General features: G+C 46.5%; 1 protein-coding gene across 2 annotated transcripts; it reads right to left on the bottom strand.

Moving 5' to 3' along the window:
• Positions 1-3,460: 3,460 nt before the first annotated feature.
• LOC310682696 (dipeptidase 2-like) lies at positions 3,461-22,588 on the bottom strand. 2 transcript variants are annotated; one of them, XM_083451771.1, is made up of 11 exons: positions 22,471-22,577; positions 22,231-22,381; positions 19,612-19,738; positions 17,833-17,962; positions 17,144-17,291; positions 16,458-16,524; positions 15,678-15,854; positions 7,520-7,607; positions 6,548-6,623; positions 5,340-5,475; positions 3,461-3,668 (listed from the first exon to the last, which is right to left on the bottom strand). In XM_083451771.1, exons 2-11 carry the CDS (start codon positions 22,374-22,376, stop codon positions 3,567-3,569), a joined length of 1,197 nt encoding a protein of 398 aa, XP_083307897.1. In that variant the 5' UTR covers positions 22,377-22,381; positions 22,471-22,577; the 3' UTR covers positions 3,461-3,566. The 2 variants fall into 2 exon arrangements, with proteins under 2 accessions (XP_083307897.1, XP_083307898.1); XM_083451772.1 differs by lacking the exon at positions 22,231-22,381 and having other exon boundaries at positions 22,471-22,588.
• Between the last annotated feature and the right edge of the window lie 4,324 nt (positions 22,589-26,912).

Raw genomic sequence — 26,912 nt, 5'->3', positions numbered from 1 at the left:
AACATACTGCAGATACTGGAGGGTGAACACGAGACCTTCTGCAGGCAGAGTATATCAATGCGCTATAACTCAACACATGTTCTGTAAATTACACTGACTCAGATAAGGCCATTGGTCTTGTAGCTCACCTATATCAACTGGCAGCAGCTCTCCAGCCTTCAGACAGCAAGCATTCAGAACCTTACCTGGAAATGCCATAGACAGTTAACATGCAAAGCTATAGCCCTTCCCTAAGTAAGTGAAGCAATATTCAGTGCCATTCACGAGCCCAATAAGTCCAGAATCTAAAATTATCTAATTGTGATGGTGCTCCATAATTTCAGGAACCTTTACTTTTAAAGCAGGGTGGTGGTGGGGATTCTTTGCTACTTCCCTACGGTTACAGTAGGAAACACTGAGAAAGTGCTGCCGCCTAGCTCCAGCTTTTAAACATTGCAGGAAAAAATACAGCCATACACACACACAGAGAGAGAGAGAGAGACCCCTGAATTGCATCAGGTTGAAATAGCTGTGCTTCTGGGAGTATTTGCGCCATGGATAAAATGTGTTTGGTGCACGCTTAAGGTATTTACACCAATCACCTTAGAAAGTGAAAATTTGCCCCAGCAGAAGTACAATACTTTTCTTGAGTGTGTCTGTTGCTAAGTTGATCTCAAACAGCAGTAATAAACTTTACTTAATCGGATTGCCCAAAATAAATTACTTGACTGCTGGTGCAAAATCCTCCTGCGAGTTTCCCTCAGGAAAGTAACTGGTAGAGCAGGCATAGGCAAACTCGGCCCTCCAGCTGTTTTGGGAGTACAACGCCCATCATCCCTAGCCACTGGTCCTGTTAGCTAGGGATGATGGGAGTTGTAGTCCCAAAACAGCTGGAGGGCCGAGTTTGCCTATGCCTGTGGTAGAGACTACTAAAAACGTTTTACTAGATAGCCCTTGTAGCCCGTTCTAGCAGGGGTCACTGTAAGAGGCTGGAGCAATAGAATGGTGGCTGCGACAGAAAAACCCAAGCAGCATCAAGTCTTGTGGATGAGGCAGTGGCAGACTGCAAACAGAGGGAACTGATGGCCTGGTCCCTGCCACACTGCAGTGCCATCCCTCTAGATTGCCGAAGTATGTACTGCAGTGGGATCAGGTGAGCAGAGGAGCCAGCTGGGGCTCGTCTGGGCTTTTATGGCTGCTAATTCTGGCCTGCTTCCTTAGACTGAGTTAGTTGGAACTCAATGCAGGATGAGCCACCTTGCCGGGCACTCTCCTGGTGTTCTTAGAAGTGTGTGCAAAGCTACACTGCCAGCTTTGCTCCAATTCAGAAGAGGAGAGCAATAACTATGTTCCCTTCTTCTTGGCTTAACACAAGCAGCCTAATGGCCCATACAGGGCTGACCATGAGGCAAAGGGTAAGATGGTGCCAGTCTCATTCCATGTACTGGGCTGGTAGCTGAATTCTGCTTCAATACTAATGACAGGGCAGCCTCCACCACAGAGCTTCTTTGTTAGTTGCCACCTCCCTTGGATGGAGGTTTTCTCTAGACAGGAGGGAAGCATCAATTTATTTTTATTGGAGAAGCTGAAACACTTTGCAGCATAAATAAAGTGAGTGTGTGTGTGGTGAAAATTACTTACCTGTCATTGCTATCACTGCGGTTTGGGTGAAAATAGCTCCAGGCTGATAGATGATGCCATTATCATCACCTTCATATTGTCGATCCCCAGTCCTGCGTATGTGAAACAACTTGCCACGACACCATTCCCAAGCCACCCTTTGCTACGGAACCTGCAAATCGAGCAGCTTTTGGGGTGAATTCTGTTTTTCAGGGTAAGTAATGATATGGTGCCAGGGGTAGAGAAATCATCCAAGAGAGCTGGGAAGAAGGCTGGGCAATGGGAGTGTTAAGCTCTCATGGGCAAGACGCCTGGTGCTACACTGCAAGCCAATGTCCCTCAAGAAAAGCATGTCCCTGTCCTGACTCCCACTCGTGGATGCAGTACATGGGCTCTTGGCACCATTCTTGCCAAAGGTTTCATTCCCCAAATCACTACAATGTCCAAACACAGATCAGGTTACACAGCTCAGGAATTCAAAGCAGAGCTCTATGGTGCATGACTGGGCAATAGCTAGTCACTGACTCAACACCTGACACAGCCCTTTTTTGAAGAGTGGGGCAGGCGCGGTGATTCACATGGGTCCCATCCCAAATGACAGGGCTGGGCAAGCAAACGGGCATTCATGAAGGCAGGCTGGGCCTACACATGCTCTTTGGTGCAACCCTGGAAACCATGTCTGAGCCAGGCTCGTGAGCCTCCCTGTTGGCAGTCAGAGACAGGGCAGTGGCTGTAATGGAAGCCTGTGAGGTGGGAGCAACGCCAGATAATTGAACCTGGGATTGAACCCAGATTACTTAGCCCCTCCCCAGAATCAAGATGGACACCTTGACTCCAAGCAGAAGGTAGATTGGGGTTGTCTAGTAGGTCTCTGGGTGATTTCTCAGTATATCAGAAAGGATTCTAGTTTCCAATTGTTTAACACAATTGCAAATTAAGCTGCTGATATAAATAAGGTTTGCAGGGGTGCAGTGGAGACCGGAAGTAGAATTATTGTGTGGTCAGTCCGTGTACCCAAAACAAATTCCAGGGCTGAACATGTGCTAAGCGGTACCACATTTCCTTTTGGTGGATCTTGGGTCCTGGAAGTCCGAAGTCTTCCCACTCCTGGTTTACTAGGTAAAAATGCAACAGGCGCAAAATTGGATAGCATTACTCAATGTTATGTGTAGCCATCCTGATTCCTTCCAGATGTTTTAGAATACAACTCCCACCAGCAAGCAGCCAATGACTAGGGATGATGGGAGTTGTAGTTTGTAACATTTGAAGGGCAGCATGTTGGCTACCCCATTCCTTGTGGTTGGGAGGACTGTGCCCCTCAGAAAGTAATATCTTGGTAGAAAAATAATCTTCCTCCAATTTTTAGAATCCCGCTGATTCCCGTGACTCAATAATGGCGAGATGAGAAAAGTGCTACAGCCCACTCAGTGACTTTCATCTTGTTTGTCTTGAGAATAAAACAGATGCCGTCCAACATATTCAAAACAGTCATTCACTATTGTGAAAGCTTAGCTCTGTCTGTAGGGAATGGGAAGGATACTGATGTTACAGGTTGCTCTATATGTCCAGGCTAGCCAGGAGGATTTATGAAAGCAAAAGAAACATAGCCTTTTTATAAATATGAAATATTATTTTTAAAAAAATGCACAATAGGGTGCATACTTTAAAGCTCTCAATTGTGCATTGGCAGCTCCACCTACCCCACACCTGAAAATACAGATGTAGGGCAGGAGTGGGTAGGTTGTGGGGAATAGCCTCATGGGCCAAATTGACGCCTGTGTCAGGCCTAATTCTGCCTGTAGGCTGTAGGATCCCTGCCCCTGATCTTAAAAGATCACCAGATGCCACCAGTTTACATGTCCGTGGAGACAAGTACCTTTATTATTCTCTGTGAGCAACATGAGTCCCACATGGACACAGCAATATTAAGGTGCTTGGTTGTCCCCAAGTAGAAGACGAAGAAGACATTAACCAGGAGGAGGCCTCAGGTCTAAACGGCAGTCATGTTGTACGTCATCTGGGGAAATTTCCTCTTCTCCGGCTGTCATGGAAGCACTCTCATCACGCACCTAGACAAATCCAAAATTCAGAGCTAACTAGAAGGCAAATCCCACTGGAATCTAGAGTTCGTCCTCTTTATCTATTTCCATAATTTGTATACCAATCTTTTCTAATTGGTGCATAGAAGTTTCAATATAATGAAGCTAAAAATGGTGAAAGAACGAAGAATACAGAAGCAGATGTAATCCATAGGTACGGTATATTTATTTGCATTACTCCTCACTACAGTCACCACACCATATTTCCATTTGCTCTTCTGTTTCCACCAGCTGTCTATGTTTTAACTGTAACCTGCAGCGGGCTTTACTTGAGGTATCTAAGGAGTTGGGAGATGTAGTCCAAAATACCTGAAAGGCCCCAGGCTGGGGAATGCTGCTTTATATACTGATGGTTATGTCTGTCTATTTAAAAAAGCAGCAGCAACAACAACAATAACAACAACCAAAAGCCCAGATCAGACCAAAGGTCCATCTAGCCCAGCATCCTGTTCTGACAGATGCCAATCAGGTGCCTATGGGAAGCCTGTAATATCTCTCTGCGGTTGACAGCTACTGGCTATGTTAGGTGCTTATCTTTCATTCAAAAGGCCAGAGAAATAGAAAGAAAATAAATTTTAAAATATCAAGTTGCCATAAGCACATTAAACCACTGGACCATTAACATAGCTAGAAGGCCTTCTCAGTAGTGGCACCCTCCCTGTGGAAAGCTTTTCCTTGAGATATCAAGGAGATTAAGAACTACATAACTTTTAGAAGACACCTGAAAGTTATGCAGGCAGCCCTGTATGGGGAGGTTTTTAATGTTTGATGCTTTATTATGTTTTATATATTCTGTAAGCTGCCCAGAGTGGCTGGGGAAACCCAGCTAGATGGGCAGGGTATAAATAATAAAATTAATACTAATAACAATAATAATATTTAATGGGCTGGATGCCAACTTAATTAATTGAACTCAGTTCCTATTGCAACCAATAGGAGTTAATTTAAGACTCAACTAACTTGTCCCAATGATTTCAGTGTGACCTAGGCTCAACTAACTTTGATAGGATCTAAGTCAATGTCTCTCATTCTTCTGTTCCCGTAGACAATATCAGGCTTTAAAAAATTGTAATTCAATTTGTAGAATTTTGCCTTGTTGTAAATGTTTACAGTAAGGTGAATCAATTTATTATAACTATCATCTAAACTTTCCTTAACCATTCAAACAAATTTCGAAGTTATCTATTTCCACCATCACCCCAGAATTTTGCTAAGCAAAATTAATCACACAATGTTTTAAGTATCCCGTCAACATTCCCAAGTGGCATGTTGTGTGAATATGGAGATGACACATGTTTTCCATAAGAGTCCCAAAGTTGCTACTGCTTGTTCAGGAGGCCTGGTGCATCACTTATGCCTGTAAACCAAAAATAGGGAATGCAGGGGCCGAATGTGGCCCTTCAGGCATCTATACCAGACCTTTAGGTTTGTTTCAGGAAGTGCAAATGAGTGCAGTTTTGCATTAAACTGAATTTCTTCCCTATCCCTGGCATGAGTTCAGCTGAACATCCAAATGCCCAAGGTGATCTGCTAGATAAACAGATAGCTAGTCTCTATTGTTAGAAACCAAGCCGTTAGAAACAGGAGTCGCTTTAAGCAAGAGAGCCAGCTGGACAAAGAAAGGAATTCTTTCACTCTTACTTTTTCCACCTCCCGGAAAACACGAAGGAAGTTCTGCCTCAAAACGCCTTCCAGTTCCTCCTCACTCCAACCTCTCCTTAACAGCTCCTCAATCAAGGCTGGATATTTGGAAACATCTTCCAGCCCTTCCGGGTACCTGCAAAGAAATTACAATTCACCATATAAGCCACGGTACCCTTTGGCTAGTAATTGCAGAGAAGGGGGCTGGTGTCCTTCTCAAAACAAAGCAATGGGCAAGCTGCTTTCAACCAACCCTTGGATGTTTACAGTGGACTTCAAGAGCCCAGTTAGCAAGGCCACATTGAACTCTCATAGCTTCCTACACTCTGGTTTTTAGCAGCCTTCATCAAGCTGGTGCCCTCTCAAGGTTTTGGACTGCACCTCTCAGCATCCTCAGCAAGCACAGCTGGTGCTGGTGGGAATCATAGTCCAATAGTCCATAGTCCACAGGCACCAGGTTGGCAAAGGCTACTGCATGGCATATTCTTCTTTTCCCCTCAGAGGAAAGTCAATTGAGGGAGGTGGGTAGCAAATGTACTTGAGCTTCTCAATATCTCCTGTATACCTGGAGTGTCTCCACCCCCATCATCCATCCCGGACACTGCGGTCCAGCGCTGAGGGCCTTCTGGCGGTTCTCTCACTGTGAGAAGTGAGGTTACAGGGAACCAGGCAGAGGGCCTTCTCGGTAGTGGCACCCGCCTTGTGGAACGCCCTCCCAGCAGATGTCAAGGCAATAAACAACCCAGCCAGATAGGGGGTATAAATAATATATTATTATTATTATTATTATTATTATTATTATTATTATTATTATTTCCAAACAATTCAGGTCTGGTAAAATTCCAGGTGAAATGGAAACAACTGCTTCACACCTTGCAGATTAATCCCAAGTGTAAAACACTGTTGTTGTTTCTCCTGCTGCTGTTATTTCCACATTTCTTTTCAAATAAAGCCAAGGCAGTAGGCAAAAAGCAAATCACAATGCCAAAAACAGTAATACAGTACCAATTAGATCCTAGCAGAGTGCAGCAAACCAAACAGCCAAGCAATCAGGATGGGGGAAATCTATGAGCCACAAGTCCAGCGTCTTGTTCTCACAGTGGCTTATGGGATGCCCACAGTTTAACTAACTCATTAAGTTGTTAACAACATATTGATTTACTAGCTTAGTCACTCAGTCTTGCCTATCCCTAATAATGTTTACTAACTTGTTCACTCCATCGTAGTCACCACCAATTCCAATATATTCTGAGCCTATCGTTGTCCTGATGTGGTCAAAATGATCTAAGGGGAGGATGGAAAGCATGAGTTACATGATTCAGAAATAATAATAATAATAATAATAATAATAATAATAATTTATTATTTATACCCCGCCCATCTGGCTGGGTTTCCCCCAGACTGGCATACGTGACTAGTGTGGTTTGGGGTTGGGAGAAGAGACTTGAAATCAGAATTCAGCAATGGAGTTCACTGGGCAACATTGGGGTCAGTACTGGGTGTGGGGTTTTTGTTTCTAATTGCTGACAAGTGCACGGCGGGGCTGTCCATTTTCAATCAAGACTGCAGCATGTGGGGAATGGAGGTGTAACCCCTCCCTCCCACTCTGATCCTGACAAAGTTGACGCATGCACTCAATTAGCAGCAGAAATTAATCTCTCTTTGGAATTCATGGAAGGGTTTTTTGTGCTGCTAATTGCAGCAGTGGCAATTTTCATTTATTTATAAAAGTGTTTGTGCATTGTCCACTCATAAAATATCAAGGTGGTGTACAGCAATAAGGTAAGGAGATAACCAGAGCAGCGCACAGAAACTCCATTTACCTTCCCGCCAGAAGGTACTAAGTACTAAGGGCTAAAGTACTAAGGGCTACTTTAGTACTAAGGTACTAAAGGTATTAATCTACTTGCACTTTGACATGCTTTCGAACTGCTAGGTTGGCAGGAGCAGGGACCGAGCAACGGGAGCTCACCCTGTAGCAAGGATTCGAACCTCCCACCTTCCGATCGGCAAGCCCTAGGCTCAGTGGTTTAGACCACAGCGCCACCCACGTCCCCTGCTGGTAGAGTGTTGTGAAAATGTGAAGAACTGAATTTAAGACTGGGCAAATGAGAACTGAAAGTGGCAGATTTGTCCCCCCTCCCCCCCTGCGCTTGACTTCTGCCCTGGGAGGTACACACTTGCTACGGTCGAAATGTCAACTGCATTGTTGTCACAGCCCAGTATCTCGGCAAAGAAGGTCACCATCACAATTCCGTTGTTTGCTTTCTGCAAGGAGGAAGGCAAAATGAAATGGCCAGCCCATTCACCACAATCCAAAGTAACACTTACAGCCTGATTGCGTTTCCCTAGTGTTCACAATTGGATTACTGCAGTGCACTCCGTTTGGGACTACCCTTTGGGTTATTGTTCTCATTATTATTTATTAAAGTTATTGGTCACTTTTTTTACCAAGGGAACTCAAAGCAACTTACAATATACAAGCAAACAAACACATACATTGAAAGTGGCATGAAAGGAAAAACAAAGAAAAATCTAAAAGACAATCCTATTTTTTTAAAAGGCAGAATTAAAACATTCCATCCACCCAAGGCCACAGATAATTAAGAGCCTAGTAAGAAGGTCTGGCAAAAAAAAGAAATGTATTTGTCTGGCACCAGGTGAATCTTGTCCTCTGGTCAGTTCAGAAGCTGCAACTGGTGCAGAAAACAGTAGCTTGGTTGCTTGCAGGGGCAAACTACTGCCAGCGTGTAATATCTTGCAGGTTTTGCACTGGCTTCCAATCTGCTACCAGGTCAAGTTGAAGATGTTGGTACTAACATATAAGGCCCTATACAGCTTGGGACCAGGCTATCCGAGGGACCACCTTATCCTTTATATACCCAGGAGATCACTGAGTTTCTCCCAGAAGTTGCAAAGATCTCAGAAGCCTACTCTGCAGTAACTCAGAACAGGGCTTTCAATGTGGCAGTTGTTTAAAACAACATTCCTGTAAAACTGTGACAGGCTCCCACTACCAGCACTTTCTGGAAACAACTGAAGACATTCTTGTTCTGTTGTTTGCTGTTTCTATTGTACATTGCCTTGAGATGATTGTGTACAAGGTGATCAATAAATTGATGGAGATGATTCAATGCCTCTTGGTGGTGTGGCACAGAAGTACGCACAATTTGTGCAGAGATTACTCTTTTGTTGCTTTTCTACAACACAGCTACCCCTCTGGAAATGATCACATGCAAAACACAAAATGGCATGATGTGCATGTGTCAGGGGTTCAGGAGCAGAGTCACAGGAGAGGGAGGAAACGGAGAGCGAGGGGGAGGAGTCTGAAGGAAATGTCAGCGACGACAGTAGTCCGAGGTCTCTGAGTCTCTCCAGTGACTCGGAGGATTCACAGAAAGGGGCCCCCATGGTCAGGGCAAGGGGAGTGCCCAGGGGGACACCTCGGGAAGAAGGGGCCAGAGGAGACTCAGAGAGTAGCAGTTGGAAATCAGGGCCCGCGTCCCCCCCAGAGGGCAGTAGGGGGGAGGAGTCCCAGGCATCGGGATCAGGTGGAGCGCTGCCAGCGGGAGAACATGAGGCAGGATTGACCACACCTCCGTCGGGGAGTGAGGAAACGGTCATCAGGAAAGTTAAACGCGCGCGCGCGCCAAGTTCAAATGTACAGGAGGGAGGCACAGTGGGCAGCCCGGGAAGAGAGCCAGGTCCTAAAGCCCGCAGAAGAGAGCAGGAGGAGTCAGGGGGGTCGTCATCGTCAGCCTCAGAGGAATCCAGGGAGACAGGGGCCCCGGAGGGCAACAGGACCCAGAGGAGAAAGAAGAGGTGGAGTAAAGCTAGAGTCTTAAACTGGTGTACAGGGGGCGGGGACTCAGAGGGAGCTCCGCCGGTCTAAAGTTTAGACGTAGGGATGGAGCGCTGCGGCGTGGAAATGGAAACTGTACTTCAATAAAGACTTTTGTACATAAATACCAGCCAGCGTTGGTCCTCTGTGAGCTGGGACCAGGAGCCAGCCCTGACAGTAAGCTCCCTCCCCTGAGAAGATTTTCCACCAAGAACCTCGCAACGTGAGTCGACGTAGCGAGGGGAGAGAAGTGGTGCTTTGCGAGCTCACAAGAATCAGACAAGATGACTACAGAACAGGAATGGACAGACCTGCGAAATGCTGTGGTTCAACTCAACGCAGAGGTGCGTGCCTCCAGAAAAAGGGAAGAAGAAATGGATACAGTCTGCAAGGATCTCCAAGCCAGGTTGGACATGCTTACTAGACAAGGGCAAACGGGAGCCAGACCAGAGGGCATAGGGCTGGGGAAAAGGGGGGGCAGCCTGGTATCGCATTTCGACGGGAGTTTACCACAGTACCCTAATTTCCGAGCAGACTTGCTCTTTGCGCTGAATCTGCTGGAAAAGGACTTTAGAGATGAAAGAGAAAAAGTGGGGTTTATCCTATCCCATTTGCATGGGGAAGCCAAAGCGTGGCTGAGAAATTTATGGAGAGATAATGATCCGGCGCTCCAAGACGCGGATGCGTTCATTAAAGCGATGGATGCATGTTTTTTATCAAAGATAGACGTAGATATTGCCAGAAGAGACATACATGGTCTCAAACAAGGCAAAGCCAGTGTAAGGCAGTATCATGCCCGCTTTTTTGCATTAGTCCACGCGCTGGGGTGGGAGAAGAATTCTGCTCCAGTCAGAGACCTTTTCTGGGAAGGATTGAATGCAAATGTGAAAGATGAGATTGCAAGAGGAGAGAGACCTAAGACCACTCAGCAAGTGGTTCAGAGGGCGCTGGAAATCGGCGTGCGTTTGGAAGAACGTCCATGGAACAGAGATGAAGGGCGTTGGGGACGCACACCAGCGAAAGCACCTCCCCTTTTTCCCAGAGATGCAGCGCGTGCGCAATCCACACCCCCCCAAGGAGGGGGGGAAGAACCGATGGAGCTAGGAGGTGCCAGGGCTCAGTCAGCTACCAGAGCCCTAACGCCGGGAGCAGTCAAAACGAAGCCTCCTAGAGGGAACAGGAAGTGCTACATCTGCGACAGTGCTCAACACATGGCGAAAGAGTGTCCCCAGAGGCTCCACAAGCACACTGCAGCCTCGGCAACAGTCAAAGAAGCAACTCGACTGGGAACACAGCAACAGTTAAACGACAGAGTCTGGCTGGAGGAAGAGGCACTGGGGTCCAGTCAGACAAGTCCATGAAGCAATCCCCAGCACTTTTGCAGCCCACAGACCCCCTCCCACCCAAACCAGTGGTGCAGCTTACAGCGTCTCTCCAACTGCCCAGCGGCAGCACTCTGGAAGTGCCGATCACTATTGACTCCGGCAGCAACGCCGACTTTATAGGACTGGATTTTATTCAGCAGCACAATATACCACTGCTACCAGCCACGCTGCCCCTGAAGGTTGTCACGGTGGATGGCAGAGACTTGTTAGGGGGGCAGGTGGTGCAACAAACGCAGCCAATGGTGATGCGGATTGGAAATCACCAAGAGGTCATCAGTTTCAACGTCACCAAACTGTCGGACACGCCGGTGGTCTTGGGCATGAGTTGGCTGCACAGGCACAGTCCAGCATTGGCGTGGTACCAACGCCAACTGACCTTCGGTTCCTCCTATTGCGCGGAACATTGCATTCTTCCTAGCCCGGAAGAAGGAGGGGAAGACACGCAGCTACAATTAAGCACGCTGCAAGCAGTGCCGCACAAGTACGCAGCGTTTTTGGAGGTTTTCTGCGAGAAGGAAGCAGACAAGCTGCCTCCCCACAGGCCCTATGACTGCCAGATTGACCTCCTGCCAGGGGCGACGCTGCCAGCCGGGAAACTGTATTCCATGTCTGAAGACGAGCTACAGGAGCTCAAGGAGTTCATAGACCTCAACTTAAAGCGCGGTTTCATCCGGGAGTCGAAAGCAGCGGGGGGCAGTCCTGTATTCTTTGTGAAGAAAAAGGACACGCCCCAAAAGAGGCTTGTAGTGGATTTCAGGCTCTTAAATTCAAAGACCAAGCCCACAGCCTTTCCAATGCCCAAAATAGATGACCTGCTTGCTACGGTGAGGAAAGGACGCGTTTTTACAAAGTTGGATCTGCGAGGGGCGTACAACCTGATTCGCATACGGGAGGGGGACGAGTGGAAGACTGCCATGTTCACGCCCCTGGGCACATATGAATACAGAGTTATGCCCTTCGGTTTACAAAATGGCGCCCACTGTTTTCAAGCCTTCATGCATCACGTCCTGGCGGGTCTCCTCTACAAGAAATGCGTCTGCTTCTTGGACGACATCCTGATATTCTCAGAATCTGAGGAGACCCACGAGGGGGACGTCAAGGAGGTTCTGCAGCGACTGCAGGAGCATCGGCTATACGCCAAGCTGGAGAAGTGCCAGTTCGACAGGAAGGAGGTGGATTTCCTGGGCTACAAGCTGTCGGACAAGGGGCTCGCCATGGACAGCGCCAAGGTTCGCGCAGTGTTGGATTGGAAGAGCCCGCGAAATCGGAAGGAGGTCCAGCGGTTTGTGGGGTTTGCCAACTTTTACCGCAAGTTCATCAAGGGGTTCGCGATGCAGACAGCGGCCATTACCGACACGCTCAGCTCCAAGAAGGAGAAGTTCATCTGGACGGAGCAAGCGGAGCAGTCCTTCCAGAACCTTAAGCGTCTCTTCTCGTCCGAGCAGCAACTACTGCATGTGAATCCCAGCAAACCGCTGAGAGTTGAGACGGACGCCTCAGACAGAGCCGTGGGCGCCGTACTGTTGCAGGAGGACCCGAATGGGGACTGGAGACCGTGTGCCTTCTACTCTAGGAAGCTCAGCAAGTCAGAGCAGAACTACACCATCTGGGACAGGGAGTTGCTGGCCATTCATGCAGCATTCAAGGCGTGGCGGCACTTCCTCATCGGGGCCAAACACACAGTGCAGGTTCGCACGGATCATAAGAACCTGGAGTACTGGCGCACGGCAAGGTTCCTGAACCAGCGGCACATCAGATGGGCGGAGTTCTTTGCGGATTTCGACTTCAGGATAGAATACATCCCAGGCGACAACAACATCATGGCAGATGCACTGTCCAGAAAGCCGCAATACCTCGAAGAAGCGGCGCCAGCAGCGGCCAAGCACATTTTCGCCCAGAAAGCGTGGGCGTGCGCTTCCGCAACCGTGGACCTGGAGGCGGTCCGTCGAGCACTGCAGGAGGACTCCTTCGCACTAGCCAAGATGGAGGACGTGCGCAAGGGCACGGCGAAAGACGACGAGTTCCAAATACGGGACGGATTGCTAATCCGCAGAGGAGCACTCTATGTACCGGGAGACGAACTCCGTGCGAAAGTACTGCAGCAGTTGCACGACGCGCCAACCGCCGGGCACTTCGGCAAGGAGAAGACGGCAGAACTCGTTGCCAGAGATTTCTGGTGGCCCAAGATGAGAGGGGAAGTCGCGGAGTACGTCTCGAGGTGCGACACCTGCCAAAGGGCCAAGTCAGTGCACAAACCTCCGGCAGGACTGCTCGAACCACTACAGACCCCGAGCGAACCGTGGGAGAGGGTGGCCCTGGACTTTGTCACGGATTTACCCAGCTCAAGGGGCAAAACGGCAGTGCTAGTGGTGGTGGACATGTTCACTAAAATGGCCCACTTCATTCCGTGCGCGAAGGTGGCCACGGCAGAACAGACCGCCAAACTGTTCATAGACCACGTCTTCAGGGTGCACGGACTGCCACGGTCTATCTTGTCCGACAGGGGGCGCCAGTTCATTTCGAGCTTCTGGCAGAAGCTGATGGGTTTCCTGAACGTCAAGATCAACCTAGCGTCGGCGAGACACCCGCAGACCAACGGGCAAGCGGAGCGCGTCAACGCCATCATGCAGCAGTACCTGAGATGCTATGCAAATCAACAGCCGACGACATGGGTGGACTACCTGCCGCTCGCTGAGTTCGCTTACAACAACACGAAGCACGTGTCCACAGGGGTGACGCCGTTCTTCGCCAACAACGGGAGGCATCCCAGAACCTTCCCGGGATTAGAGAGACTGGGGGAGGGGGAGCCACAGGCAGCGGAAGTCTTGGCGGCGGAATTGCAGGAAGTTCACGAGCAGCTTGGGAGGCAGTTAGAGCTTGCAAAGCACGCATACAAACTGCAAGCTGACAAGCACAGGAGGGTTGGGGAAGACATACAGGTGGGAGACTGGGTGTGGTTAGCGGCCCACGCAGTGCCGACCAGGTCCTTAGCTAAGAAGAAACTCGGACATAAACAGCTAGGACCTTACCTAGTTGAGGCACAGATCAATCCGGTGGCCTTCCGGTTGACACTTCCGGAGGGATCCAGAATGCACCCAGTATTCCATAGGTCGGTGCTCACGCCCTACAAAGCACCTCACCGATTTCAGGCGCAGAGCACAGCACCAGACCAGTATAGGGAGATCCCCCCAAGGAGGGAGTCGCCAAGAAGGGAACCCATCAACCAGGTCACAGAGATTTTGGACTCGAGATGGGGGGAAGAGGGAGTAGAATATTTTCTCGCAAGGGAAGGTACCCCGGCCAGCGCCAACAGTTGGGTGCCGGACTATGCCCTGGACGAGCCTCTCCTCAAAGAGGAGTTTCATGCCTTGTTCCCACACAGGCCCATGCCAGCCGAGTATTTCGACGACTGGCTTTTCACACCCACGCTTTCTACCAGCACGTTCCAGGGGTTCACCTCGGACGAAGAACCAGCATTAGAAACACGTTCACCAGAGGGCTCGCCCTCGGGGTTTGCCTCAGACCGCTCATTTTGGTGGGACAATCGAGGAGCGGAGAGGTGGCTGAGGGGCCCTTGGCAGGCAACGGACCCAGAGGGGAACGAGGGTGAGAGGGACATGGACGTGATGGGGGAGGACGTTGGGTTCGAGCATGGCGGCACGGAGATGGAAGCAGAGGAGAACGAGGTCGGCGAAGACACGGAGGACGAGCCGGATTTATCTAACTGGATGCACGCCACGGGGGACGAACTGTATCCACCATTCACCCCCACAACGACGGAGCGCCCAGCACCCCCGCAGGAGGAAGGGGAGGGGGGAAGGGGGGGCTTCGAGGGGGGGATGGATGTCAGGGGTTCAGGAGCAGAGTCACAGGAGAGGGAGGAAACGGAGAGCGAGGGGGAGGAGTCTGAAGGAAATGTCAGCGACGACAGTAGTCCGAGGTCTCTGAGTCTCTCCAGTGACTCGGAGGATTCACAGAAAGGGGCCCCCATGGTCAGGGCAAGGGGAGTGCCCAGGGGGACACCTCGGGAAGAAGGGGCCAGAGGAGACTCAGAGAGTAGCAGTTGGAAATCAGGGCCCGCGTCCCCCCCAGAGGGCAGTAGGGGGGAGGAGTCCCAGGCATCGGGATCAGGTGGAGCGCTGCCAGCGGGAGAACATGAGGCAGGATTGACCACACCTCCGTCGGGGAGTGAGGAAACGGTCATCAGGAAAGTTAAACGCGCGCGCGCGCCAAGTTCAAATGTACAGGAGGGAGGCACAGTGGGCAGCCCGGGAAGAGAGCCAGGTCCTAAAGCCCGCAGAAGAGAGCAGGAGGAGTCAGGGGGGTCGTCATCGTCAGCCTCAGAGGAATCCAGGGAGACAGGGGCCCCGGAGGGCAACAGGACCCAGAGGAGAAAGAAGAGGTGGAGTAAAGCTAGAGTCTTAAACTGGTGTACAGGGGGCGGGGACTCAGAGGGAGCTCCGCCGGTCTAAAGTTTAGACGTAGGGATGGAGCGCTGCGGCGTGGAAATGGAAACTGTACTTCAATAAAGACTTTTGTACATAAATACCAGCCAGCGTTGGTCCTCTGTGAGCTGGGACCAGGAGCCAGCCCTGACAGCATGTATCAAATAGTACAATATTTTCAGTTGCAGATATGATATTGCACAAATATTTGAATATTCCAAGTATATCAATCACCAAACAGTCGCAGAGGAGAATAATTTGGGATCAGTTTGGTTTCTCCTCCCTTCTTAAGCAATAGTGGCCGAGGCTTTAAGACATTGACCAGGAAAGGGCTGTGGCTCAGCAAGAGAGCATCTTCTTTGCATTCAGAAGGTCCCAGGTTCAGTCCCCAGCATTTCCAGACAGGACTGGAAGAGACTTCCTGTCTGAAATCCTGGAGAGCTCCTGCCAGTCAGTGTTGGCAGTACTAAACTAGATGGACCATTATAATACAGCTTTATAAGTAGCTCTCCATCTTGCTTTTACCTGGACATCTTTGACTTGGTTCTCTGAGGAAGCATTTTCTTTACTGACTTTGCAGCTGAGAGGAAAAATGTGCCTCTGAGCCTCCTATTATGTCCTCCCTTTGTTTGGGTTTGGACAAGCATTAAGCTTTAGCTACACCTACCAGGAGGTGCAAAATATGGTCAGGGACGTTCCTTGGGTTGTTGCAAATGGAGAAGGCTGAAGAATGGCTGAAAATGACTGGTGCACGAGAGACGCTGAGGGCAGCTGCCGCCGTTGTGTCAGATGTGTGAGATAAGTCTATTAGCATCCCAAGACGATTCATCTCCTTCACCACTTCCTAGCACAAAAATAAACAAGACGGTTTCATCAGTTTTGCTACTCTGGCCAAAAATAGAGCACAGCTCATATTTCACTTTGGCAATGGAAAGATATGCATTCTATTTTTCTTGAGCTTTGAAAATGACTGTGGGGAAGGAAGAGCCAGAAATTGGACATGCATCCTGGAGTCAACAATGTGACATGGCAGCAAAAGCAGCTAATGCTATTCTAGACGGCATCAACAGAATTATGGTGTCTGGATTTAAAGAAGTAATATAGCCACTCTATTCTGCTTTGGTCAGACCCCAGCTAGAGTACTGTGTCCAGTTCTGGGCAGCACAGTTTAAGAAGGATATTGTCTGGCAAAGTGAAGTGCCTCTGCTGAGAATGTTGAATTCCTCCCTATGAGTCTGGGAGTGAGGTAGAGATGGAGACCTCCAGAAAATAATTCTCAGCCCCCTCTGCAAACTATAAACCCCCAGGATTCTTTGGGGAAAGACTATTAAACTGGCCTAAAACCCAGACAGGTGATAAAAAGCTTTTGTTGCTATAGGATGCTAGGATGCTTCTTCGGAAGAGAATCAGTAGCGGGCATTGCAAAGGACTTCATCAGTTTACGTACTTTGCCAAAATCAGTCAAGCCATCAGTGTTAGGATAGTCTTGTGATTGCTTTGATGATGTCCCAGCCCTAAAAATGCAGGGAAGGGAAATGATTATTCAAATGGAAAAGAAGTACAGGAATCATCTAGCCCAGTACTGTTTACACATGTGTATTTTGGATATTTCTTTATAGTGACCTGTATTAAACTCCTTTCTGAATCAGCACAGGTAATCGCGGGCTGGATCTAGACACATTAAAAAAGTGTTTCAGGAAAACATGTTGTATACTTCCACATGGGAAATCACATTGGCGAAAGACGGGACTCCACAGCGCCATCTGTTTTCACAGTGTTAGAACACATACAAAATGCTTTTTCCTTGCTAGTGTAGCTGAGTCCCCAATCTCTTTCTGTTCTGCTTGTGGCTCACTAGTCAACCATCAACCTGTGCAATCCGAACATTTGACATCTTCTACCCATGGGCCCTGTACACATTTGCTGCGTGTAACCTCACAAGTTCTTTTCAGTTGCAGGGTGTGTGTTTTTAAACTACTACTGTATTGGCTATTCCTAGAACCCCACCTCCTTGAAAGGGAAAATACATTTATTTTCTCAGTACATGAATAAATACATTGTAATGTTGTAAGCAAGGTTGGCAAATCCCAGAGAAATAGCCCCTCTCTGAAGGAACACTTGTTTGTAGTTTACCAGGGAGTGTTGCAGTTATGGGTCAGCGTCATGTACCGAACGCCCAGCTCGTAGAACATCCTCAGGGTCGCGAGGCTGCTGTCGATGGAGTGCCCCCCTTCGATGCCAATCAAGCAGGCTATCTTTTTGCTGTCAGTGCTGGCAATGCCTGGATTTTGATCAGAAAGACAGATCCGAATTTTACAAGACACATTAACACAGAATGATCAAAAGAGAGCAATGCAGAGAGCTTGCTCTGGGCACACTTACCATGTAGTCATAAACTACAGTAGCTAAACAGTGATTTCAGTTCCAGTGAGGGGCAGTAGTTAGAGTGTTGGACGTGGAATGAGGAGACCTGGGTTCAAATCCTCTCTTAGCCACAAAGCTCACAGGTTGAGTGTTCGGAACAATTATGGGGGTAGAATTCTTATCTCCCACCTCTAATTTCCCAGAGCTCTGTTAGTGGACCAGATGGTTTCCTTTTATGTATAAATATGGAGTGTAACTCATGGAAGCCTGTGGCTAAAACCTTTTATAGTTAGAGACAGTGCAGTGTAGTGTAGTGGTTAGTGCTGGTCTAGGACAGGTGGGGAACTTTCTTATGCCTGAGGACCACATTGCTTTCTGGGCAGTCTTCCAGGGGCCACATGGACCAGAGCTCAAAGTTTGGAATGCATCAGAATATAAAAATCAATATCAAGCGTCACCTTCAGAAGATGTCACCAGTTCCAGTTCATCATAGCTTTTACACATCCGTTTGACAACATCAATCTGCTCCAGAGTGAGGCGCACGACATCTTTCTTCTGAGCGCTACACAGAACATACACTGACCAAAACTGAAAGAAACACAAAAATAGAGCTTGTCAGCATGAGTGGGTGGATGGGTGGAAAGCTGGAGCATCTTTACAGTCCCTTCCAACTCTGTTATTCTGCAATTGTAAGACTGGCATCTGGCCAAGAGAAGGGAGGGCTGCTAAAATGGTCAGACTGATCAGATGGATCTAGCCAGGAGCATTCTTTTGTTAGACAATTTCTGGCAATGCGTTTCTATGGGAACTGAGATGGTTCAAAAAGGCATAGATAGATGATGACTTGTCACCTCACTCCAGGTGTAGGAAGGCAGGCTAGGCCTGCAGTGTGAGGAAGGCAGGCAGGCAGGCAGGCAGGCAGGCAGAGAACTGAGTTTTGGGGCTCTGCAAAGCTAACAGTGTTTTGAGGGTGCTGGCTGCCTCTCCAGAGATCTAATGTGGGTTTGGGCTACTTGTTGGAGTATTTAAGCTGTGCACCCCCCACCTGTGGTTAACCTGCCCATTTGAAAACCAGTCAATTATCGCAAAAATGCCAATAAGCCTGTGTTTCCCAGTGGTGGCTGGTGCCCATTGGGACTGGTAAGGTGGAAGGCAAGAAGGATGAAAGAGGGAGGCAGCCGGCGACCGACAGAGCCAGCTAACGCTAGTTTTGTCCTCAAACTTCTGCCTGCAGGATCCTGCAATGGCAACCCTGGGATTAAGGAGGATGGAACTGAAAGGCAGTGCTAACCCTAGCCTAGATGGTCACCAGGTGGGGTTGGCTGAGGGCAGACAGAGTTTGATGGGGCAGTGCCCTGTTCTCTCTGATACAGCAGCCTCCACTGCCACCACTGAATGAAACCAAACTGCTCACTGCTCAGAGAAGTGGTTCCCTTCCACAGGCTGAACTGCCCCTTAGCCGGGAGAATGTAAACTTCCTAAAGTCAAGGACTTGTCTGCTAAGGAGACTTGCTACATCTCTCAGGAGGGTTGTGGGTCATATTTTACTTGCCCTCTCATCTGTCAGGTCCACAACACTGTTCTACTCGCCCTCTCCTTTGAAGAGCTGTCAGGGGACAGTCCTCCGTTTGCACAGCTCCAGTCCGACACCATTTTAAAGATAAAGAAGGAAGGGCAGGAGCACTGAAGAGCTTTTGCCCACAGAGGGGAGCTGAACTTGGCTCCCAATCAATAGAGTTGCCATGGCAAACACTCAAACTTACTGTGCAGCCATCTTAGCGGAGGGGAGTGTGGGTGTTTGGGGGTGGGCATTGGCAGCACATGCTGCTGAGGGCCTCCTGACATATGGTGCTGGCCTAGCCGCTAACACAAAATCCACCAGAGGGGTTCAGGTTGGCCAAACAACCAAGACGCAGTGTCCCATAATAGTCAGAGCACCAGACTAGGACTCAGGAGACACAGGTTGGTCACAAGCTGATACCTCGCCCAATTCCTAGATGCAGCATTAATTGTGTACCCCATACAGAAATGCAGATAAAGGGGAAATATGTTTCCATACACACCTTCCAGCATGGTCTACAATCTTTTCCATCATTGCAACAGACATCCAGCCAAAGCTGGAAGTATACTCATCCCTCCCCCATGCTTGGTCTCTGGCTCACTCTAGAAAGGAACTCAGTCCAAGAGTACAGATATACTTCTACCCTGGAAGTACATCTACTTCCACCCTGGCCTACCTGGGCACCCACATGACCAGCCTGGAGCTTCTCAATATTTGTGGATGTGGTGCTGAGGGTCCTTAAATCAATTTTACTCAGCTGGTTTTTATAAAACCATCTCAACTTCAGTGGCAGATCATTGTGCCTGAAAGATAAAAATACATAGTAGAAGAGTTAAAGGATTTGGGGGAGGGTGTTTCATCCTTTCCATATTTTAAAAAATGGCATTCAGACAATGCTAGCAGCACACATAGATTGAAGCTATAAAGATATCCAATTAGAACAACTTCTTGGTATCTGTTGATAAAATAGAACAGAAAACCTAGTCCATTATGTTTTGCACTGTTCATTATAGAAAGTTCCAAAACACCTGAGCTCATCGGCAGAACCATAACATGTACCAAGCGTTGAACAACCTCCCCAGCGCTGAGGGGACCCATCAAGATTCATTCTGGACATAGTTATCTTGAATGGCTTCTTAATTTAAACAGTTAGTCTAAGTTCTGCACAATTCTGTTTTCCCCCTGCCAATTTGGCAGGATCCCATTTGGCACTGGTGATATTTCAAGGGCCACTTGGCCTGGAATTAGGATTAACTTCCCTTTAAAACGGTTCTGCCATAACTCATCTCCAGGCTGAGGTCCAAAATCCTGCAGACTCTTCTCAGTCCTCGTTTCTTGGCTGTCCTTATTAACCTCTTTCCACCAAAGTAGTTGCCAGAATGATGATTTGACGCAGAAAGAGAATACCCAGAGGGACCAGAGTTGCCAAAACTGCCAAGCATGATAATTTCAGATTGCTTGGAGTTTGGGAGGGTCGCAGACTCTGCATGTCCTCTATGTCTCCTTGTTATTGCATACCCATGAGGTCATATCATATGAGTATAGTACAGTCTAATGCATGGGTAGGCAAACTAAGGCCCAGGGGCCAGATCCAGCCCAATCGCCTTCTAAATCCGGCCTGCAGACTGTCCAGGAATCCTTGTGTTTTTACATGAGTAGAATGTGTCCTTTTATTTAAAATGCATCTCTGTGTTATTTGTGGGGCAAAGGAATTGGTTCACCCCCCCAAAAAAAATATAGTCTGGCCCCCCACAAGGTCTGAGGGACAGTGGACCCCTGGTCTAATGAGTAGTTGTAAAGTTTTCTAATCAGCATTACCTCCACCTTAGCTATAAAGGCATTTTGGTTTAATTCTTTCTCTCATCCTGACACCTCATCCACACTCAGTGGTCTATCTTTCTTATTATAGCTTTTTACAGAGGGGCTTCTCCTTCTTCTTTCTCAGTGGGTAAATCTCCATTGGTAAATCTTGGTGGGGATCAACAAAATGCAGTAGGGAGCACAGTTCATAAAGGTAAACAATTTGTGTGTGAAGAGTTCCAGCAAAGCATTCACCCTGCATCCCAAACACCAAAAGCTCCAACTCTAGTTCCAAGCACTAAGGTCTCCCACACAGCTGATAGCAATTTAAGTTAATGAACTTTGGAGTCCTTTAAACCACAAAGGCAAGGCAGAAACCCAGCAGGCATAATTATTTTGGTTTGAGTTCAGCAGAAAAGAAGAAGAAGAAGAGGAGGAGGAGGAGGAGGAGTTTGGATTTGATATCCCGCTTTATCACTACCCGAGGGAGACTCAAAGCGGCTCACAATCTCCTTTCCCTTCCTCCCCCACAACAAACACTCTGTGAGGTAAGTGGGGCTGAGAGGCTTCAGAGAAGTGTGACTGGCCCAAGGTCACCCAGCAGCTGCATGTGGAGGAGCGGGGACGCGAACCCGGTTCACCAGATTACAAGTCCACCGCTTTTAACCACTGCACCACACTGGTGGAGTTAAAATAAGCAAGAACAATTAAAAAGAATTAAATTTAGACTTAAACCACACAGTTACCACTCACATCTCCATTTTGGAAATAATCCACCAGCTATTTATTTCAAAGATTTATGCGGTACCTTTTAGGGCAAAACTTTCCCCAAACATCTCATATCAGTTTCTGGTGTTGAAATCCTGTGTTTATCAGACCTGGTACTGGAGATTTTTTTTTAAGAGAGCTAAAAATGAAATTGCAGCACCAGCTTATCTAATGTGGAAAGTTAAAGCATACTACTAAGGCCATATTATTGCTTTCTTGCTCAATGCGGCCTGAGGATTAGTAATTAATTGCTCTCATTCATGCTGTTTTGTTCCCAAGTGGGGGGTGTTAAATAACTGATTCCTATTATTTTCCCCCTCTTCTCTTTCCATTATGATTAAAGAGGAATAAAGGGGGAAGACTAGTAAGAAACTGGAATCTAAATGTCCACAATATGAGAAATTAAAGTTGATTAAATACGGGGAAATTAAGCGGACATTTAATTCACTAATCTGACCCTCAGCCACCCCAAGAAACAGTGTTTTAAGTACTGTGAATAACAATATTGAAATGTCAGTAACAAAGCGTTCTGTAAAATGAGCACCATCATCTAATGGCATAATCATTTTGGTGCAGAATTTGAAAGCTTACTCTTTGATACAAAATGAGGTCTTTTTTAGCACAGCATATGATACCTCAGGCTTCCCCATAATGCCAAAGAATAATAACACAACAAGATGTCTTAATGTATTTTGGACAGGGAGACAAAGAAAGAAATTGGGCCTACCCATCAATTAAAGGGACTTTCACCATGAGGTTGAGAGCCCTCTCTCTTAATGATTCGTCAGCTCCAGCATCCCAAACGCCAGGAAGCAGCAGCAACATCTCCAGCAGAAGGCATTTCAGCACAATCCTCTTCAGGTCCAAAAACATGTTTGCTGAGTGGCAGAAGCAGGGCAGTTTTAAACTCAACCTGTAGTTTGATCTTTTACTAGTTTAGCTCTGAAAGGAAGAGGGAAATACCCACCTGAAATAATCCATCAGCCTTGGCCTCTTCCCACACAAAAAGAAAGCACACAGTGACCCTGTTCTGAATGAGCTCTGGAAAGCCCTTCTTGAAAGGCTCTCCTCCACCCACACTCTGGTTGTATACTGTACTTCTCATAATCTGTTGATATAAAAAGTTACACGGCCTAATAATGTAGGAGGGAAGACTCTGTACCATGTTGGGAACAGTACTGGGATTTTTTGCTGGGTGATTCAGGCTCTGTTTCCCACATAGTCTTGGGGCTTGTTCACATTTGAGTATTATCTAGCTGTTAATCCACTTTTTCCACACGTGAGTTAGACTGAAGAAGTCTACACCTGCATGTATTAATCTCTACACTCGAGAAAGCTTTATTTTAGAATCACTGGATCCTGTAGATGAGGCCTTTGTATAAAATGGACTAGTTGAGAGCTATCCCCATGGAATTTAGTAATATATGATTACTGTGATATTAACCCACACTAGAAACTGTGAGACCAGGGACACCAACACGAACCAACTGCAATGCTTTTGTGTCCACAAGTTTGCAAGAGAGGATGATGGGAAGAAAAGCAGCACTAGGGCCTGTCCATGTGACCTCCTGGCATAGCTGTTTTCCCTTTTTGAAAGTGAAATTCCCTTATTCCGAATAGGATTCCTCGCAAGAAAAGGGAAAAGTTGACAGCTATGCCTCCTGGCTCCCACCCATGTGGCTTTATTGGCCCCACCTACATGACTTCCTTGTCCAGAGCTGCCTCACCAGGTCCACGGGCTACTAGCCACCGCTGGATTAAAGGGAAGGAAATACAAAAGGGCACATCACTGAAGCTGTTGCATTTGGCACCAAATGCAGTTCTGCGGGAGAAGGAATATTTGGCTGATGTCTCCGGAACAGAGGAAGAAATATTTTATCACCAGAAGGAGGATGAAGTGTTAGGCCAAGAAACTAAGCAGACTGCTCTGGAATTAAGAAACTATTTGCAAGATGTAGGAGGTAGGAACTAGGGATGCACAAATCTGTCAGTTTCTCAGTTTTCCATTCACTTCCCCACATTCCATTCACTTCCCCACATTTCCACAACAGTTTGCTTAAAAGAGAGAGAGGCCTTCATGAAAATTATCAGCATTTTATTGCAAATATCCATGTGTTTATAAGCAATGTTGACAAATATACGCATTTTTGCAAAGCAATTTACCCTAACATAGTGCATTTGGGTGTGTCATTTGTATTCTTTTTATGCACAAATTACTCTTGCATATGCATTTTTACACACATTACTTGGCCAGAGAACTGCAAAATGCAGAGAAGTGTTAATTTTGAAGGATTTGTGTTTCTTGGTGCACATACCAGAAAGTGCAAATTAGGTCGAATCAACTTTCAATACAAACTGAAATGAATTTCTTTCCCCCATACCTCTGGAGATCTAGTTTGTGTCACAAAGAGGAAAGGAAGAAAAAATAAAGGCAGTGAGGGAGTCCAGATTTTCAAAGGAGATGAGCAAAATTCACTTAAGGCTGCTAACTAAATAAGTGTCAGCATTTATAGAATTGTGAAATATCATGCAACTTGTGGTTAATTTGTGATGCTCCACATGTTTGTTTGTTTGTTTGTTTGTTTGTTTACATAGAGATTTACCGTATATCCCACTTTTCACCATGTTGGTCACAAAGCAGCATACAAGAATAAAATAAACAATATACAAAATTTAAAACATAAATTAAACCTTCCAAATTTCAAATCTTAAAAATAAAAGTTTTTAAAATGTAAAATATTTGGGAAGCTTATTTCTGGGTACAGAGGTCTCCTGAAATACAGCAGTTTTGACTCAGTTGGGATGGTGTCTGTATAACCCCTTGTGGGTGAGAGTTCCACGGAGTTTGGTTTTCCCTGGCTGGAATGTGTCCTTGGAGTCTGATAATGCCTCCTGGATGGAGGATAGTGATGGTTGAGTTAGTGAGTGACCTATTATACAAATGTAGGATTTACATTTGTTTCTCCACCTAATTTCGCCTCTGGCCCCACCCACCCCAGCACAAGGAACGTTGCTCAGAAGGAAACACAGCCCTCCCCTTGGGCTGAAAAATGTTCCCCAGCCCTGTCACGACAGTTAACCAAATATAATAAAAGATCCTCGCTCAGTTCCGAGAATTCTTTTTTTCTTTTCTTGTGATCATGTAAAAAACTGAAGAGGGTTTTCAACACTTCCTTGCTCCTTAACCAGAAATGAAGTTCTCCGAAACTTAAAACACGCACAGCTGGGCTCGAGTGAGCTGCAAATGTTTCAGCTAAGATGTTTTCTTCTAGCATCACTTCAAAGCATAACATGACCCCATATGTAAGATGTATAATAACCTTTTGAACAACTCAGAACTGAACAGCTCTGCCAGATGGAGCGAATGGAACAGGAGGAAGCTGGGGGCACCCTGTTTTGCAGTGACTTTAAAAGCTATTCACTTTGATTTCTGGACCTGAAGATGGACATCATCTTCCAGGCGGTCAGGAACTTTCTGTTCCTGAAAGTGAAGATATAAGCCTACCCCGCCCCCGGTCAATGCCACTTGTAGCATGCTTTTAGAACAGAGGCAAATGTAAGTAGTTGAAGCATTGGCAATACAAATCTCCATTGCATTTCCGCAAACTCCTTCAGAAGCGTGACTTCCCTTCGTGAGCAAATGCAGTTTCTCTCATTTCAATTTCCCTATTTCGCTTTCCCCAAAGTACAAGCCCAGAGACTGCTTTTTGCTTTTCAAGAGGTGCCTTGCTTCATTCCAATATATTTTAAAGTTCTCACATTGTCTGGAACTTGAAAATGATATACGCAATGACTACATTCATAAACGAAAACTAAGGTTTAGATTAACTTCTGTGTGATCTGTTGAGAACTGTCCATATTGTTTTCTTTATCATAAAGGATTGCACTCCATATGTTTACCTTTTGCCACTCACATATACAGTGCTGAAAGTCCGTAAATGAAGACAGATGGGATAGATATAGAAAGTTGATAGATAGATATAGATAGATATAGATAGATGATTGATAGATGATAGATAGATGATAGATATAGATAGATAGATAGATAGATAGATAGATAGATAGATATGATAGACAGACAGACAGACAGATAGATAGATAGATAGATAGATAGATGATAGATAGATATAGATATAGATGATAGATAGATTAGATAGATAGATGATAGATAGATTAGATAGATAGATGATAGATATAAAGATAGATAGATATAGATAGATAGATGATGATAGATAGATAGATAGATGATAGATAGATAGATAGATATAGATAGATAGATAGATGATAGATAGATAGATAGATGATAGATAGATAGAGATAGATAGATAGATAGATAGATAGATAGATAGATAGATGATAGATAGATAGATAGATAATAGGTAGGTAGGTAGATGCTAAAGCAGCCTCATTTTTGAATTCTGAAAAAGGGAGGGAAATGACCATCCAAGTAGTACAGGAACCACTGCAAAGTGGTGCCACTCATCCCTCAGACAGCCACTTCAGAAAGATAACATGGTTGATGGTATCAAAAGTCACTGAGAAGTTGAGGAGAATTAACAAAGATACATTTCCCCAGTCTATCTCCTGACAGAGATCATCATACAGGGTGACCAAAGCAATTTCTGTGCCAAAACCAAGCCTAAACCACAACTGAAATGGATCCAGAAATTGCCACTGAGTGAGTTTAAAATCTTCTGCCGCCCTCTGAGCAGCTCCACCCAGTGAACATGCTTGTGGACTTGAAAGAGGTTCTGCTGAAGTGGCTTCTGTTTTCTAGCATTTGGGATACCAGAACTGACCGATTGTTAAGGCAGAGCTGCCTTGACCTCATGGCAGGAGCCCCTTTAATTGATTAGTATGCCCAATTTCTTTCTCCCTCCCCAAATGCATTAAAGCACCTTGCCACATTATTGTTTTGGACACTCTGAGCACATTATCATGTATTAAACGTATTATCATGTAATGCATTAAAAAAAACAACCCATCATTTTGAATGCAGAAAAGCCTTTCAAATGCTATACCCAGATGAGTTGTGCAATTAAATTAATATGCTCATTTTGCACAAAGATCCTGTTATTTTTGCTATTTCCACTCTGAAGCAGAATTAAAATGATGTCCTCTAAAGGAAAAATATATTATTTTTACCCTTACTTATTTGATTTATAACCATAGCCTTCATGAAATTGCCCCAAACACATTATTATATAAAGTACTGGATCGGGAATGTGCTATTTTGCTAGGTAGAAGTGGTCACCTGTGCAGATTGCTAATCTCTCCTCTTTTTACCATGCAGAGACAATGATCTATCCGAGAATCTGAAATTGTTCTAACATAACAAGCTGAGCAAAACTGACATAAGGACCCTTGACTCCACCCTCACAAATGTTCAGAAGCTCCAGGCTGGCTGTG

This window comes from Podarcis tiliguerta (genome assembly GCF_965153285.1).
Source record: "Podarcis tiliguerta genome assembly, chromosome: 8".
Lineage (NCBI taxonomy): Eukaryota > Metazoa > Chordata > Lepidosauria > Squamata > Lacertidae > Podarcis > Podarcis tiliguerta.
The sequence above is the reverse complement of the archived record's forward strand: the minus strand, read 5'-3'. Positions and strand labels throughout refer to the sequence as shown.

Bases quoted from the DNA above. Each gene is read 5' to 3' on its own strand.
- LOC310682696 (XM_083451771.1), bottom strand. From the start codon at position 22,376: ATGTTTTTGGACCTGAAGAGGATTGTGCTGAAATGCCTTCTGCTGGAG. The intron at 7,608-15,677 runs GTAGGTGTAGCT...TCCTCCTTGCAG, and splicing joins ACCATATTTTGCACCTCCTG to AAAGCAAACAACGGAATTGT. The intron at 6,624-7,519 runs GTGTGTACCTCC...TCCTCCCCTTAG, and splicing joins TGACATTTCGACCGTAGCAA to ATCATTTTGACCACATCAGG.